Below are 17,785 nucleotides of genomic sequence, written 5' to 3'. Positions count from 1 at the left end.
ACCTAGTAGCCAGAACACACTATACTATACTATATATACCACCTAGTAGCCAGAACACACTATACTATGTATACCACCTAGTAGCCAGAACACACTATACTATACATATATACCACCTAGTAGCCAGAACACACATACTATATATACCACCTAGTAGCCAGAACACACTATACTATATATAACGCCTAGTAGCCTAGCACAACGCAGCCTAGTAGCCTAGCACAACGCCGCATAGTAGCCTAGCACAACGCCGCCTAGTAGCCTAGCACAACGCCCGCCTAGTAGCCTAGCACAACGCCGCCTAGTAGCCTAGCACAACGCCGCCTAGTAGCCTAGCACAACGCCGCCCAGTGGCTTGCACAACGCCGCCTAGTGGCTTAGCACAAGCCGCCTAGTGGCCTACACAACGCAGCCTAGTAGCCTAGCACAACGCAGCCTAGTACAACGTGAGCCTATTAGCCTAGCATAACGCCGCCTATTAGCCTAGCACAACGCCGCTTATTAGCCTAGCACAACGCCGCCTATTAGCTTAGCACAACGCGCCTATTAAGCCTAGCACAACGCCGCCTATTAGCTTAGCACAACGCCGCCTATTAGCCTAGCACAACGCCGCCTAGTAGCCTAGCACAACGCCGCCTAGTAGCCTAGCATAACGTAGCCTAGCATAACGTAGCCTAGCACAACGCAGCCTAGTAGCCTAGCACAACGCAGCCTAGTAGCCTAGCACAACGCCGCCTAGTAGCCTAGCACAACACAGCCTAGCATCCTAGCACAACGCCGCCTATTAGCCTAGCGTAATGCAGCCTAGCATCCTAGCACAACGCAGCCTAGCACAACGCAGCCTAGCACAACGCAGCCTAGTAGCCTAGCACAACGTAGCCTAGCACAACGTAGCCTAGCACAACGCAGCCTAGTAGCCTAGCACAACGCAGCCTAGTAGCCTAGCACAACGCAGCCTAGTAGCCTAGCACAACGCAGCCTAGTAGCCTAGCACAACGCAGCCTAGTAGCCTAGCACAACGCAGCCTAGCACAACGCAGCCTAGCACAACGCAGCCTAGCACAACGCAGCCTAGCACAACGCAGCCTAGTAGCCTAGCGCAACGCAGCCTAGTAGCCTAGTAGCCTAGTAGCCTGTCTGTATCAGGAAGGATCAGTATTTAACCGGTATTAATGTGAATACTGTGTTGTATTCTCTGTGTCAGGAGGGATCTGTGAACAGCACGACGTGGAGAACGGACTTCCTGGTGGAGTATGAAGGGGAGGGATCTAACGTGGCTGATCCAGCCTGTCCGCTGCTCGGTCCCGGGGTCTCTGAATGTTTCCCACTGTGTGTGTGAGGATTCCTTCAACAACACGTACGCCTGTGTTCGTACCGTCGCACCCTCCGCCGACATCCAGTACTGCGAGTTCGACGACAACGAGGTGAGAGAAGCGTTTTAGTCACCACGTCTCTGTGTGTTACGGAGGTGGATAACCTGTCTCACCCGTAGAAATACAATGAACTGACCTGCTTTACTGCTATGGGGAGGCTCAACATGGATGCCAGTCTGAATGGGGACCCCTAACTCTCTCTCATGGACGCCAGTCTGAATGGGGACCTAACTCTCTCTCTCATGGACGCCAGTCTGAATGGGGACCCCTAACTTCTCTCTCTCATGGACGCCAGTCTGAATGGGGACCCTAACTCTCTCTCTCATGGACGCCAGTCTGAATGGGGACCCCTAACTCTCTCTCTCATGGACGCCAGTCTGAATGGGGACCCTAACTCTCTCTCATGGTGACCAGTCTGAATGGGGACCCCTAACTCTCTCTCTCATGGACGTCAGTCTGAATGGGGACCCCTAACTCTCTCTCTTGGTGGCCAGTCTGAATGGGGACCCCTAACTCTCCTCTCTCATGGTGGCCAGTCTGAAGGGGGACCCCAACTCTCTCTCTCATGGTGGCCAGTCTGAATGGGGACCCCTAACTCTCTCTCTCATGGTGGCCAGTCTGAATGGGGACCCCTAACTCTCTCTCATGGACGCCAGTCTGAATGGGGACCCCTAACTCTCTCTCTCATGGTGGCCAGTCTGAATGGGGACCCCTAACTCTCTCTCTCATGGTGGCCAGTCTGAATGGGGACCCCTAACTCTCTCTCTCATGGTGGCCAGTCTGAATGGGGACCCCTAACTCTCTCTCTCATGGTGGCCAGTCTGAATGGGGACCCCTAACTCTGTCTCTCATGGTGGCCAGTCTGAATGGGGACCCCTAACTCTCTCTCTCATGGTGGCCAGTCTGAATGGGGACCCCTAACTCTCTCTCTCATGGTGGCCAGTCTGAATGGGGACCCCTAACTCTCTCTCTCATGGACGCCAGTCTGAATGGGGACCCCCTAACTCTCTCTCTCTATGGTGGCCAGTCTGAATGGGGACCCCTAACTCTCTCTCTCATGGTGGCCAGTCTGAATGGGGACCCCTAACTCTCTCTCTCTCATGGTGGCCAGTCTGAATGGGGACCCCTAACTCTCTCTCTCATGGTGGCCAGTCTGAATGGGGACCCCTAACTCTGTCTCTCATGGTGGCCAGTCTGAATGGGGACCCCTAACTCTCTCTCTCATGGTGGCCAGTCTGAATGGGGACCCCTAACTCTCTCTCATGGTGGCCAGTCTGAATGGGGACCCCCTAACTCTCTCTCTCATGGTGGCCAGTCTGAATGGGGGACCCCTAACTCTCTCTCTCATGGTGGCCAGTCTGAATGGGGACCCTAACTCCTCTCTCATGGTGGCCAGTCTGAATGGGGACCCCTAACTCTCTCTCATGGTGGCCAGTCTGAATGGGGACCCCTAACTCTCTCTCTCTATGGTGGCCAGTCTGAATGGGGACCCCTAACTCTCTCTCTCATGGTGGCCAGTCTGAATGGGGACCCCTAACTCTCTCTCTCATGGTGGCCAGTCTGAATGGGGACCCCTAACTCTCTCTCTCATGGTGGCCAGTCTGAATGGGGACCCCTAACTCTCTCTCTCATGGTGGCCAGTCTGAATGGGGACCCCTAACTCTCTCTCTCTGTGTTCACCAGGTGTATAACATGACAGTAGATTCCTACCAGGTCATTAGTAATAACTAACTCTCTCTCTCTGTGTTCACCAGGTGTTTGTGGAGGTGTATAACATGACAGTTGACTCCTACCAGGTCATTAGTAATAACTAACTCTCTCTCTGTGTTCACCAGGTGTTTGTGGAGGTCTATAACATGACAGTAGACCCCTACCAGGTCATTAGTAATAACTAACTCTCTCTCTTGTGTTCACCAGGTGTTTGTGGAGGTCTATAACATGACAGTAGATTCCTACCAGGTCATTAGTAATAACTAACTCTCTCTCTCTGTGTTCACCAGGTGTATAACATGACAGTAGATTCCTACCAGGTCATTAGTAATAACTAACTCTCTCTCTGTGTGTTCACCAGGTGTTTGTGGAGGTCTATAACATGACAGTAGACCCCTACCAGCTCATTAACCGGGCGAAGACCATCGACCAGGAGGTTCTGGAGAAGATGAACCACAGGCTGATGATGCTGCAGTCCCTGTTCTGGACAGTCCTGTAGGACCCCTGGGGTCTACGACGCACGGTACACTGACTAACCACCCAGGTTTAACCCAATCCTCTCCCCCAGACCACCCAGCTTTAAACCTCTCCTCTCCCCAGACCACCCAGCTCTCTGTTCTCCTCTCCCCAGACCACCCAGCTCTAACCCTCTCCCTCTCCAGACCACCCAGCTCTAACCCTCTCCTCTCCCCAGACCACCCAGCTATAACCCTCTCCTCTCCCCAGACCACCCAGCTCTAACCCTCTCCTCTCCCCAGACCACCCAGCTCTCTGTTCTCCTCTCTCTCCAGACCACCCAGCTCTAACCCTCTCCTCTCCTCAGACCACCCAGCTCTAACCCTCTCCTCTCCCCAGACCACCCAGCTATAACCCTCTCCTCTCTCCAGACCACCCAGCTCTCTGTTCTCCTCTCTCCAGACCACCCAGCTCTAACCCTCTCCTCTCTCCAGACCACCCAGCTCTCTGTTCTCCTCTCTCCAGACCACCCAGCTATAACCCTCTCCTCTCTCCAGACCACCCAGCTCTAACCCTCTCCTCTCTCCAGACCACCCAGCTATAACCCTCTCCTCTCCCCAGACCACCCAGCTCTAACCCTCTCCTCTCCAGACCACCCAGCTCTAACCCTCTCCTCTCTCCAGACCACCCAGCTATAACCCTCTCCTCTCCCCAGACCACCCAGCTCTAACCCTCTCTCTCTCCCCAGACCACCCAGCTCTCTGTTCTCCTCTCCCCAGACCACCCAGCTATAACCCTCTCCCTCTCCCCAGACCACCCAGCTCTAACCCTCTCCTCTCCCCAGACCACCCAGCTCTAACCCTCTCCCTCTCTCCAGACCACCCAGCTATAACCCTCTCCTCTCCCCAGACCACCCAGCTCTAACCCTCTCCTCTCCCCAGACCACCCAGCTCTCTGTTCTCCTCTCCCCAGACCACCCAGCTCTAACCCTCTCCTCTCTCCAGACCACCCAGCTCTCTGTTCTCCTCTCTCTTTAGACCACCCAGCTCTAACCCTCTCCTCTCTCCAGACCACCCAGCTCTAACCCTCTCCTCTCCCCAGACCACCCAGCTCTAACCCTCTCCTCTCCCCAGACCACCCAGCTCTAACCCTCTCCCTCTCCCCAGACCACCCAGCTCTCTGTTCTTCTCTCTCCAGACCACCCAGCTCTCTGTTCTCCTCTCCCCAGACCACCCAGCTATAACCCTCTCCTCTCTCCAGACCACCCAGCTATAACCCTCTCCTCTCTCCAGACCACCCAGCTCTCTGTTCTCCTCTCTCCAGACCACCCAGCTCTAACCCTCTCCTCTCTCCAGACCACCCAGCTCTAACCCTCTCCTCTCCCCAGACCACCCAGCTCTCTGTTCTCCCTCTCCCAGACCACCCAGCTCTCTGTTCTCCTCTCCCCAGACCACCCAGCTCTAACCCTCTCCTCTCCCCAGACCACCCAGCTCTAACCCTCTCCTCTCCCCAGACCACCCAGCTCTAACCCTCTCCTCTCTCCAGACCACCCAGCTCTCTGTTCTCCCTCTCTCCAGACCACCCAGCTATAACCCCCTCCTCTCCCCAGACCACCCAGCTATAACCCTCTCCTCTCTCCAGACCACCCAGCTATAACCCTCTCCTCTCCCCAGACCACCCAGCTCTAACCCTCTCCTCTCCCCAGACCACCCAGCTCTCTGTTCTCCTCTCCCCAGACCACCCAGCTCTAACCCTCTCCTCTCTCTCCAGACCACCCAGCTCTCTGTTCTCCCTCTCCCCAGACCACCCAGCTCTAACCCTCTCCTCTCCCCAGACCACCCAGCTCTAACCCTCTCCTCTCTCTCAGACCACCCAGCTATAACCCTCTCCTCTCCCCAGACCACCCAGCTCTCTGTTCTCCTCTCTCCAGACCACCCAGCTCTCTGTTCTCCTCTCTCCAGACCACCCAGCTCTAACCCTCTCCTCTCCCAGACCACCCAGCTCTAACCCTCTCCTCTCCCCAGACCACCCAGCTCTAACCCTCTCCTCTCTCCCAGACCACCCAGCTCTAACCCTCTCCTCTCTCCAGACCACCCAGCTCTCTGTTCTCCTCTCTCCAGACCACCCAGCTCTAACCCTCTCTCTCCCCAGACCACCCAGCTCTAACCCTCTCCCCTCCCCAGACCACCCAGCTCCAACCCTCTCCTCTCTCCAGACCACCCAGCTCTCTGTTCTCCCTCTCCCCAGACCACCCAGCTCTAACCCTCTCCTCTCCCCAGACCACCCAGCTCTAACCCTCTCCTCTCCCCAGACCACCCAGCTCTCTGTTCTCCTCTCTCCAGACCACCCAGCTCTAACCCTCTCCTCTCTCCAGACCACCCAGCTCTAACCCTCTCCCCTCTCCCCAGACCACCCAGCTCTAACCCTCTCCTCTCCCCAGACCACCCAGCTCTAACCCTCTCCCTCTCTCCAGACCACCCAGCTCTCTGTTCTCCTCTCTCCAGACCACCCAGCTCTAACCCTCTCCTCTCCCCAGACCACCCAGCTCTAACCCTCTCCTCTCCCCAGACCACCCAGCTCTAACCCTCTCCTCTCTCCAGACCACCCAGCTCTCTGTTCTCCTCTCCCCAGACCACCCAGCTCTAACCCTCTCCTCTCCCCAGACCACCCAGCTCTAACCCTCTCCTCTCCCCAGACCACCCAGCTCTCTGTTCTCCTCTCTCCAGACCACCCAGCTCTAACCCCTCTCCTCTCCCCAGACCACCCAGCTCTAACCCTCTCCTCTCTCCAGACCACCCAGCTCTCTGTTCTCCTCTCCCCAGACCACCCAGCTCTAACCCTCTCCTCTCCCCAGACCACCCAGCTCCTAACCCTCTCCTCTCTCCAGACCACCCAGCTATAACCCTCTCCTCTCCCCAGACCACCCAGCTCTCTGTTCTCCTCTCTCCAGACCACCCAGCTCTCCGTTCTCCTCTCTCCAGACCACCCCAGCTCTAACCCTCTCCTCTCCCCCAGACCACCCAGCTCTCTGTTCTCCTCTCTCCAGACCACCCAGCTATAACCCTCTCCTCTCTCCAGACCACCCAGCTCTAACCCTCTCCCTCTCTCCAGACCACCCAGCTATAACCCTCTCCTCTCCAGACCACCCAGCTATAACCCTCTCCTCTCCCCAGACCACCCAGCTCTCTGTTCTCCTCTCCCCAGACCACCCAGCTCTAACCCTCTCTCTCTCCCCAGACCACCCAGCTATAACCCTCTCCTCTCCCCAGACCACCCAGCTCTCTGTTCTCCCCTCTCCCCAGACCACCCAGCTCTCTGTTCTCCTCTCCCCCAGACCACCCAGCTCTCTGTTCTCCTCTCCCCAGACCACCCAGCTCTAACCCTCTCCTCTCCCCAGACCACCCAGCTCTAACCCTCTCCTCTCTCCAGACCACCCAGCTCTAACCCTCTCCCTCTCCCAGACCACCCAGCTATAACCCTCTCCCCTCTCTCTCAGGTTTGCGTTTGACCCTCAGCTGATGTTCAGTAACAGGAGGCGGCGGATCAGCGGTCCGAGACGGGCCTGAAGAGCAGGAGGAGAGTGTGTGTGTGTGTGTGTGTGTGTGTGTGTGTGTGTGTGTACACACACAGTGTCACCATTGATTGGTTATTCTAAGACATGTTGTGTCTAATTACGTGAGGAAAATCAATTACCTCAAATCAGCTGCTTTTCAAATCATTAACAAGTCTTGACCGGCTACAGTCGGACTAGAAACCCTGTTCCGCTTCCTCCCAGTAGGACTAGAAACCTGTGCCTCTTTCTCCCCAGTAGGACTAGAAACCTGTGCCTCTTTCTCCCAGTAGGACTAGAAACCTGTTCCTCTTTCTCCCCAGTAGGACTAGAAACCTGTTCCTCTTTCTCCCAGTAGGACTAGAAACCTGTTCCTCTTTCTCCCAGTAGGACTAGAAACCTGTTCCTCTTTCTTCCAGTAGGACTAGAAACCATAGCTGTTATGCCTCTTTCTCCCAGTAGGACTAGAAACCTGTTCCTCTTTCTCCCAGTAGGACTAGAAACCTGTTCCTCTTTCTCCCAGTAGGACTAGAAACCTGTTCCTCTTTCTCCCAGTAGGACTAGAAACCTGTTCCCTCTTTCTCCCAGTAGGACTAGAAACCTGTTCCTCTTTCTTCCAGTAGGACTAGAAACCATAGCTGTTATGCCTCTTTCTCCCCAGTAGGACTAGAAACCTGTTCCTCTTTCTCCCAGTAGGACTAGAAACCTGTTCCTCTTTCTCCCAGTAGGACTAGAAACCTGTTCCTCTTTCTCCCAATAGGACTAGAAACCTGTTCCTCTTTCTCCCAATAGGACTAGAAACCTGTTCCTCTTTCTCCCAGTAGGACTAGAAACCTGTTCCTCTTTCTCCCAGTAGGACTAGAAACCTGTTCCTCTTCTCCCAGTAGGACTAGAAACCTGTTCCTCTTTCTCCCAATAGGACTAGAAACCTGTTCCTCTTTCTCCCAGTAGGACTAGAAACCCTGTTCCTCTTTCTCCCAGTAGGACTAGAAACCTGTTCCTCTTTCTCCCAGTAGGACTAGAAACCTGTTCCTCTTTCTCCCAGTAGGACTAGAAACCTGTTCCTCTTTCTCCCAGTAGGACTAGAAACCTGTTCCTCTTTCTTCCAGTAGGACTAGAAACCATAGCTGTTATGCCTCTTTCTCCCAGTAGGACTAGAAACCTGTTCCTCTTTCTCCCAGTAGGACTAGAAACCTGTTCCTCTTTCTCCCAGTAGGACTAGAAACCTGTTCCTCTTTCTCCCCAGTAGGACTAGAAACCTGTTCCTCTTTCTTCCAGTAGGACTAGAAACCATAGCTGTTATGCCTCTTTCTCCCAGTAGGACTAGAAACCTGTTCCTCTTTCTCCCAGTAGGACTAGAAACCTGTTCCTCTTTCTCCCAGTAGGACTAGAAACCTGTTCCTCTTTCTCCCAGTAGGACTAGAAACCTGTTCCTCTTTCTCCCAATAGGACTAGAAACCTGTTCCTCTTTCTCCCAGTAGGACTAGAAACCTGTTCCTCTTTCTCCCAGTAGGACTAGAAACCTGTTCCTCTTTCTCCCAGTAGGACTAGAAACCTGTTCTCTTTCTCCCAGTAGGACTAGAAACCTGTTCCTCTTTCTCCCAGTAGGACTAGAAACCTGTTCCTCTTTCTCCCAGTAGGACTAGAAACCTGTTCCTCTTTCTCCCAATAGGACTAAAACAGGCCATTTTGGAGTCACTGTTATTGTAAATAAGAACAGATTGTTTCTAAACGCTTCTACATTAATGTGGATGTTACCGTGATAATCCTGAATTAATCCACATTTAATGTAGAAGTGTTTAGAAACATTATATTCTTATTTAAGGTTAAAGTGACTCCACAATTACCTTTTATATTTACTGTTTAATTTCTATTAGGCACAAAATAATCTGAAATTACAACCAAATACATCCAAGTATTATAAAGTCACCAGCGTCATGTATTCACTGTGTTCTAAGAATATGGGACAAAATACTTGGCTTTTTACTATTTTAATACACACAAGTGAATTTGTCCCAATACTTTGGTCCCTTAAAATGTGTGGGGACTTATGTACAAAAAGTGGTGTAATTTCTAAACGGTTTACCTGATGTGGATGAAAATACCCTGAAATTAAAGCTGACAGTCTGCACTTCTAACCTCCGTAGTCCTTGTATCATTTCAAATCCAAAGTGTTGCAGTACAGAGACAAAACAACACAACATGTGTCACTGTCCCCGATACTATAACAGATCACTGGATATTTACTGTTGTGGCATCATTTGAACATATTTACAGACCTGAGAAATATAACTGGCCGGGGTCTGGGGGGGGTCAGGGACACTGGGGGTCAGGGACACTGGGGGGTCAGGGAGACTGGAGGGGGGTCAGGGAGACTGGGGGGTTCAGGGAGACTGGGGGTCAGGGACACTGGGGGCCTTTAACTGAATATCTTCTGATGTGCTGCCATGGCTGTTCGGTCAGAGATTTTCAGCCCAACGCAACGTTGTGTGTTTGTAATTCCAGATAGTTTCTTATTGATTATATAACTCTGATCAGTTATCTGATTATATCACTGATCTTTTGTCAGTGGAATTTTCTATCCCAATGATAAAAATTAACAATCAATAAGCCTTGACTAATCCCCAAGGTTTGTAAGACACTGGGTTAAGAATAATTAGGCAAAGGACTGAGCTTTCTGCAAAACGTCTTGTACAGTTTATTCAGAGAACGTTCGAAGTCCATTATACAAAGACATTAATTTAATGCTCCACTTACACACATACCTCCACACAAACAGTAGATATCCTACGCACATACCTCCACGCGAACAGTAGATATCCTACACACAAACAGTAGATATCCTACGCACATACCTCCACACGAACAGTAGATATCCTACGACATACTCCACGCGAACAGTAGATATCCTACACACAAACAGTAGATATCCTACGCACATACCTCCACACAAACAGTAGATATCCTCCGCACATACCTCCACACAAACAGTAGATATCCTACGCACATACCTCCACACAAACAGTAGATATCCTACGCACAACCTCCACACAAACAGTAGATATCCTACGCACATACCTCCACACGAACAGTAGATATCCTACGCACATACCTCCACACGAACAGTAGATATTACGCACATCCTCCACACGAACAGTAGATATCCTACGCACATACCTCCACACGAACAGTAGATATCCAGCACATACCTCACACGAACAGTAGATATCCCACGCACATACCCCACACACGAACAGTAGATATCCTACGCACATACCTCCACACAAACAGTAGATATCCACGCACATACTCCACACAAACAGTAGATATCCACGCACATACCTCTCCCACACAAACAGTAGATATCCTACGCACATACCTCCACACAAACAGTAGATATCCCACGCACATACCTCCACACAAACAGTAGATATCCCACGCACATGGGCCTCCACACAAACAGTAGATATCCTACGCACATACCTCCACACAAACAGTAGATATCTACGCACATACCTCCATTACCGAACAGTAGATATCCTACACACAAACAGTAGATATCCCACCACATACCTCCACACACGAACAGTAGATATCTACGCACAAACAGTAGATATCCTACGCACATACCTCCACACAACAGTAGATATCCTACACACAAACAGTAGATATCCTACGCACATACCTCCACACGAACAGTAGATATCCACGCACATTACCCCACACGAACAGCAGATATCCTACACATACCTCCACCGAACAGTAGATATCCCACGCACATATCACCAACAGTAGATATCTACACACAAACAGTAGATATCTACACATACCTCCACACCGAACAGTAGATATCCTACGCACATACCTCCACACGTAACAGTAGATATCCTACGACACATACCTCCACACGAACAGTAGATATCCTACGCACATACCTCCACACGAACAGTAGATATCCTACACACAAACAGTAGATATCCTACGCACATACCTCCACACAAACAGTAGATATCCTACGCACATACCTCCACACCCCCACAGTAGATATCCCACGCACATATCTCCACACAAACAGTAGATATCCTACGCACATACTCCAACACACAAACAGTAGATATCTACGCACATACCTCCACACGAACAGTAGATATCCCACGCACATACCTCCGCACGTAACAGCAGATATCCCACGCACATACCTCCACACGAACAGTAGGTGAGTGGTATCCCACCACTGTTAATCACGACCCAGCGCTGTCTGTTTCCGTTCTCCCGAGATTAGAGGAAACTTTAGGGTTACTCCCTTCTTCTCTAAGATACCAAAGTCCCCTAGGTCGGGTCAATCACAGTCTACTTGTTGTTATCTTAGGCCCACTAAAACACACATTTCATCCCTGTCCCGGGAGCTAACAGGCCTGGTACAGCTCCTGGTATATGGATGAGTTAACAGGCCTGGTACAGCTCCTGGTATATGGATGAGCTAACAGGCCCGGTACAGCTCCTGGTATATGGATGAGTTAACAGGCCTGGTACAGCTCCTGGTATATGGATGAGCCAAACAGGCCCGGTACAGCTCCTGGTATATGGATGAGTTAACAGGCCTGGTACAGCTCCTGGTATATGGATGAGTTAACAGGCCTGGTACAGCTCCTGGTATATGGATGAGTTAACAGGCCTGGTACAGCTTGGTATATGGATGAGTTAACAGGCCTGGTACAGCTCCTGGTATATGGATGAGTTAACAGGCCTGGTACAGCTCCTGGTATATGGATGAGTTAACAGGCCTGGTACAGCTCCTGGTATATGGATGAGTTAACAGGCCTGGTCAGTCTTGGTATATGGATGAGTTAACAGGCCTGGTACAGCTCTGGTATATGGATGAGTTAACAGGCCTGGGTACAGCTCCTGGTATATGGATGAGTTAACAGGCCTGGTACAGCTCCTGGTATATGGATGAGTTAACAGGCCTGCTACAGCTCCTGGTATATGGATGAGTTAACAGGCCTGGTACAGCTCTTGGTATATGGATGAGTTAACAGGCCTGGTACAGCTCTTGGTATATGGATGAGTTAACAGGCCTGGTACAGCTCCTGGTATATGGATGAGTTAACAGGCCTGGGTACAGCTGCCTGGTATATGGATGAGCTAACAGGCCTGGTACAGCTCCTGGTATATGGATGAGTTAACAGGCCTGGTACAGCTCCTGGTATATGGATGAGCTAACAGGCCTGGTACAGCTCCTGGTATATGGATGAGTCAACAGACGTGGGCCGGCCTGGTACAGCTCCTGGTATATGGATGAGCCAACAGGCCTGGTACAGCTCCTGGTATATGGATGAGTCAACAGGCCTGGTACAGCTCCTGGTATAGGTCCGCGACGTTATGGGGGGGTCAATTAAGGAAGACATCCTCTTCTGGAAACCAGGACAACATGAGAGGATATGTTTAAAGTACTGACAGCTTTGTGACGTCAAATGGACTTTGGTGGTTGAGATGTGTTGGTATCTGGTACTGATGGTGTAAAAGCCCTGACAGGGAGACATAGTGGAGTGGTAACGCGCCTGCAAGCAGCTGCTCCCAAGCCACTTGGTCCACTGCAGCATCCGCCGAGGGCTCCCGTGCCAAGGGAACACTGACAGCTTGCAAGACGTTTTTGGACACTACAGTGAAAATGGTTAACTTTGTTAACGCAAAAGGCCCCTGGAACTCTCAAGTATTTTCTGCATTATGTAACGATATGGGGCAGCGACCACGTACGCTTAACACACGCTGGTTATCAAGGGGCAAAGTATTGACACGTTGTTTTTTTTAATTTAGAGACGAGATAAAAGTTCTCTTTACTGACCATAATTTTCACTTGTCTGACCGCTTTACATGATGACGAGTTCCTCACACGACTGGTCTATCTGGGTGATGTCTTTCCTCTCCTGAATGATCTGAATCTAGGATTACAGGGGACTCTCCTCAACTATATTCAATGTGCAGGACAAAATGGAGGCTATGATTAAGAAGTTGGAGCTCTTCTCTTGTCTGCATTAACAAGGACAACACACAGGTCTTTCCATCATTGTATGATTTCTTTGTGTGTAAATGAACTCAAGTTTACGACAATGTCAAACGTGAAATAGCGAAGCACCTGAGTGAGTTGGGTGCTCAATTACTTCAGGTACTTTCCCCGAACGGATTCGACACAAAACAACTGGATTCGCTATCCCTTTCATGCCCTGCCTCCAGTCCACTTACCGATATTTCTGAACAAGAGAGACTCATCCAAATTGCAACAAGCGGTTCTGTGAAAATGTACTTTAAAATCAGAAGCCACTGCCAGATTTCTGGATAGGGCTGCGCTCAGAGTATCCTGCCTTGGCAAATCACGCAGTTAAGACACTGATGCCCTTTAACCACGCACCTATGTGAGAGTGGTTTCTCGGCCCTCACTAGCATGAAAACTAAACACAGGCACAGACTGTGTGTGGAAATGATTTGAGACTGAACTCTTCCAATACAACCCAACATTACAGAGTTATGTGCATCCTTTCAAGCACAACCTTCTCATTAACCTGTGGTGAGTTATTCACAATTTACGATGGACAAATAAGGTTTTATATGTAAAATGGTTAAATAAAGAGCTAAATTATTGATTATTATAATATTATTATTATTATTATTATTTGTACCCTGGTCCCTGTAAGAGCTCTTTGTCACTTCCAACGACGGGTTGAGACAAAAACTCACACTCATTCTTATGTTTAATAAATGGATCCTATAAATCAAATCAAAGTTTATTTGTCACGTGCTGAATACAACAGGTGTAGTAGACCCCCACAGTGAAATGCTGAATACAACAGGTGTAGTAGACCTCACAGTGAAATGCTGAATACAACAGGTGTAGTAGACCTTACAGTGAAATGCTGAATACAAGGCAGGTGTAGTAGACCTCACAGTGAAATGCTGAATACAACAGGTGTAGTAGACCCCACAGTGAAATGCTGAATACAACAGGTGTAGTAGACCACAGTGAAATGCTGAATACAACAGGTGTAGTAGACCATACAGTGAAATGCTGAATACAACAGGTGTAGTAGACCTTACAGTGAAATGCTGAATACAACAGGTGTAGTAGACCCTACGAGTGAAATGCTGAATACAACAGGTGTAGTAGACCCCACAGTGAAATGCTGAATACAACAGGTGTAGTAGACCTCACAGTGAAATGCTGAATACAACAGGTGTAGTAGACCCCACAGTGAAATGCTGAATACAACAGGTGTAGTAGACCCACAGTGAAATGCTGAATACAACAGGTGTAGTAGACCTCACAGTGAAATGCTGAATACAACAGGTGTAGTAGACCTCACAGTGAAATGCTGAATACAACAGGTGTAGTAGACCTCTACAGTGAAATGCTGAATACAACAGGTGTAGTAGACCTTACAGTGAAATGCTGAATACAACAGGTGTAATAGACCTCACAGTGAAATGCTGAATACAACAGGTGTAGTAGACCTTACAGTGAAATGCTGAATACAACAGGTGTAGTAGACCTCACAGTGAAATGCTGAATACAACAGGTGTAGTAGACCCCACAGTGATATGCTGAATACAACAGGTGTAGTAGACCTCACAGTGAAATGCTGAATACAACAGGTGTAGTAGACCTCACAGTGAAATGCTGAATACAACAGGTGTAGTAGACCCCACAGTGAAATGCTGAATACAACAGGTGTAGTAGACCTCACAGTGAAATGCTGAATACAACAGGTGTAGTAGACCTCACGGTGAAATGCTGAATACAACAGGTGTAGTAGACCTCACAGTGAAATGCTGAATACAAGCAGGTGTAAGTAGACCCTACAGTGAAATGCTGAATACAACAGGTGTAGTAGACCTTACAGTGAAATGCTGAATACAACAGGTGTAGTAGACCAACAGTGAAATGCTGAATACAACAGGTGTAGTAGACCTCACAGTGAAATGCTGAATACAACAGGTGTAGTAGACCTCACAGTGAAATGCTGAATACAACAGGTGTAGACCCACAGTGAAATGCTGAATACAACAGGTGTAGTAGACCTCACAGTGAAATGCTGAATAACAACAGGTGTAGTAGACCACAGTGAAATGCTGAATACAACAGGTGTAGTAGACCTCACAGTGAAATGCTGAATACAACAGGTGTAGTAGACCTTACAGTGAAATGCTGAATACAACAGGTGTAGTAGACCTCACAGTGAAAATGCTGAATACAACAGGTGTAGTAGACCTCACAGTGAAATGCTGAATACAACAGGTGTAGTAGACCTCACAGTGAAATGCTGAATACAACAGGTGTAGTAGACCCCACAGTGAAATGCTGAATACAACAGGTGTAGACCTCACAGTGAAATGCTGAATACAACAGGTGTAGTAGACCTCACAGTGAAATGCTGAATACAACAGGTGTAGTAGAGATCCTTACAGTGAAATGCTGAATACAACAGGTGTAGTAGACCTCACAGTGAAATGCTGGGAATACAACAGGTGTAGTAGACCTTGCAGTGAAATGCTGAATACAACAGGTGCAGTAGACCTCACAGTGAAATGCTGAATACAAACAGGCGTAGTAGACCTCACAGCGAAATGCTGAATACAACAGGTGTAGTAGACCTCACAGTGAAAATGCTGAATACAACAGGTGTAGTAGACCTCACAGTGAAATGCCGAATACAACAGGTGGGAAAGGGCAGCGTGGAGTGAAATGGAGATTAAGGCGCCATCTGTGGATCTGTTGGGGAGGTATGCAAACGTTGGAGTGGTTCTAGGTTTCGGGGATAATGGTGTTGATGTGAGCCATGACCAGCCTTTCAAAGCACTTCAAGGCTACAGCAGGCGTGAGTGCTACTGGTCGGGTAGTCATTTAGGCAGGTTACCTTAGTGTTTTGGGCACAGGGACTATGGTGGTCTGCTTGAAACATGCTGGTCATACAGACTCAGACAGGAGGGGTTGAAAATGTCAGTGACGACACTTTGCCGGAGCTGGTCAGCACATGCTCGAGTACACGCCCTGGTAATCCGTTGGCCCTGAGGTCTTGTGAATGCTGACCTGTTTAAAGGTCTTACTCACATACGGCTATGGAGAGCATGATCACACAGTCATCCAGAACAGCCGATGCTCTCACGCAAGCTTCAGTGCTGCTTGCCCAAGCGAGCATAGAAGTAATTTAGCCCGCCTGGTAGGGGCCCGTGTCACTGGGCAGCTCTCGGCTGTGCTTCAGCCTTTGTAGTTGTAATAGCTTGCAAGCCCTGCCAACATTCGACGAGCGTCAGAGCCGTGTAGTACGATTTGGATCTTAGTCCTTTATTGACGCTTTGTCTGTTTGATGGTTCGTCGCAGGGCATAGCGGGATTTCTTATAAGCTTCCGGTTAGAGTCCCACGACATTGAAATCGGCAGCTCTACCCTTTAGCTCAGTGCTAATGTTGCCTGTAATCCATGGCTTCTGGTTGGGGTAGAGTAGTACGCACAGTCACTGTGGGGACGCACGCCCTCGATGCTTATTGATGAAGCCAGTGGACTGATGTGGTGTACTCCTCAATGCCATCGGAAGAATCCCAGAACATGTTCCAGTCTGTGATAGCAAAACAGTCCTGTAGCTTAGCATCTTGCTTCATCTGACCACTTTTTTTATTGGACCGAGTCACTGGTGCTTCCTGCTTTAGTTTTTGCTTGTTAGCAGGAATCAGGAGGATATAATTATGGTCAGATTTTACCAAATGGAGGGCGCAGGGAGTAGCTTTGTAAATGTCTCTCTGTGTGGAGTACAGGTGGTCTAGAGGTTTTTTCCTCTGGTTGCACATTTAAACACGCTGGTAGAGATTTGGTAGAACTGATTTAAGCTTCCCTGCATTAAAGTCTCCGGCCACTAGGAGCGCCGCCTCTGGGTGAGCGGTTTCCCGTTTGCTCATTTCTTTATACAGCTCAGCTGAGTGCGGTCTCAGTGCCAGCATCCGTCTGAGGTGGTAAATAAAACAGCCACGAAAAAGTATATCTGAAAACTCTCAAGGCAAATAGTGGGGTCTGCAGTTTATCACAATATACTCTACGCCAGGGAGAGCAAAATCTAGAGACTTCTTTAGATGTTGTTTACACAGACTGCCCTCTGCCTTACCCGGAGTGTGCTGTTCTATCTAGCCGGTGCATGGCGTATATCCCGCCAGCTGAATATTATTCATGTCGACATTCAGCCACGACCTCGTGAAACATAAGATGTTGCAGCTTTAGATGTCCCGTTGGAGAGGATATTCGTGATCGTACTCGCGTCTAATTTATTGTCCAATGATTGCACGCTGGCGCAGTAATATTGACGGTAACGGCAGCTCTCCATCACTCGCCTCTGCGGTCCGACGAGGCATCCGGCTCTTCGCTTCAGCGTCGCTTCCTTTTTGGCGGTCAACCCGGGATGTCGGGCCCGCGGGATGTTGAGAAGATCGTGTAAGTCCTGCTTGTTGTTGTTGTAGAAACAATCTTTTGGTCTCATCGCTGTCCTGGATATCCAGTTTCGGTCGTAGAGACGTGGCAGAAACATTGGTGGACAAAATACATTTAAGTCATTTAGCAGACGCTCTGTATCCAGAGCTTACTTACAAATTTGCGCATTCACCTTTATGATATCCAGTGGAACAACCACTCACAATAGTATATCTAAACCTTTTAAGGGG

General features: G+C 49.6%; 1 protein-coding gene and 1 long non-coding RNA gene across 4 annotated transcripts; one reads left to right on the top strand and one right to left on the bottom strand.

Annotated features, from left to right (window-relative positions):
* Window positions 1–1,176: 1,176 nt before the first annotated feature.
* Window positions 1,177–7,288, top strand: LOC123732765 (N-acetylglucosamine-6-sulfatase-like). Its single transcript, XM_045712021.1, has 3 exons — window positions 1,177–1,423; window positions 3,444–3,605; window positions 7,035–7,288. Exons 1-2 carry the CDS (start codon window positions 1,253–1,255, stop codon window positions 3,579–3,581), a joined length of 309 nt encoding a protein of 102 aa, XP_045567977.1. The 5' UTR covers window positions 1,177–1,252; the 3' UTR covers window positions 3,582–3,605; window positions 7,035–7,288.
* Window positions 7,289–7,424: 136 nt separating this feature from the next.
* On the bottom strand, window positions 7,425–7,984 carry LOC123732766 (uncharacterized). Of its 3 annotated transcripts, none has more exons than XR_006763399.1 (3): window positions 7,891–7,984; window positions 7,561–7,656; window positions 7,425–7,488 (listed from the first exon to the last, which is right to left on the bottom strand). It is a non-coding gene; the product is annotated as an uncharacterized lncRNA (long non-coding RNA). The 3 variants fall into 3 exon arrangements; XR_006763398.1 differs by having other exon boundaries at window positions 7,427–7,488; window positions 7,859–7,942; XR_006763400.1 differs by lacking the exon at window positions 7,891–7,984 and adding an exon at window positions 7,763–7,858 and having other exon boundaries at window positions 7,427–7,488.
* Between the last annotated feature and the right edge of the window lie 9,801 nt (window positions 7,985–17,785).

This window comes from Salmo salar, unplaced genomic scaffold (assembly GCF_905237065.1).
Source record: "Salmo salar unplaced genomic scaffold, Ssal_v3.1, whole genome shotgun sequence".
NCBI classification, from domain to species: Eukaryota; Metazoa; Chordata; class Actinopteri; order Salmoniformes; family Salmonidae; genus Salmo; species Salmo salar.
This window is presented reverse-complemented; position numbering and strand designations above follow the sequence as displayed.

Coding starts and splice junctions, on each gene's coding strand:
- LOC123732765 (XM_045712021.1), top strand. CDS start 1,253: ATGAAGGGGAGGGATCTAACGTGGCTGATCCAGCCTGTCCGCTGCTCG. Junction 1,424..3,443: donor GCGAGTTCGACGACAACGAG/GTGAGAGAAGCG, acceptor TGTGTTCACCAG/GTGTTTGTGGAGGTCTATAA.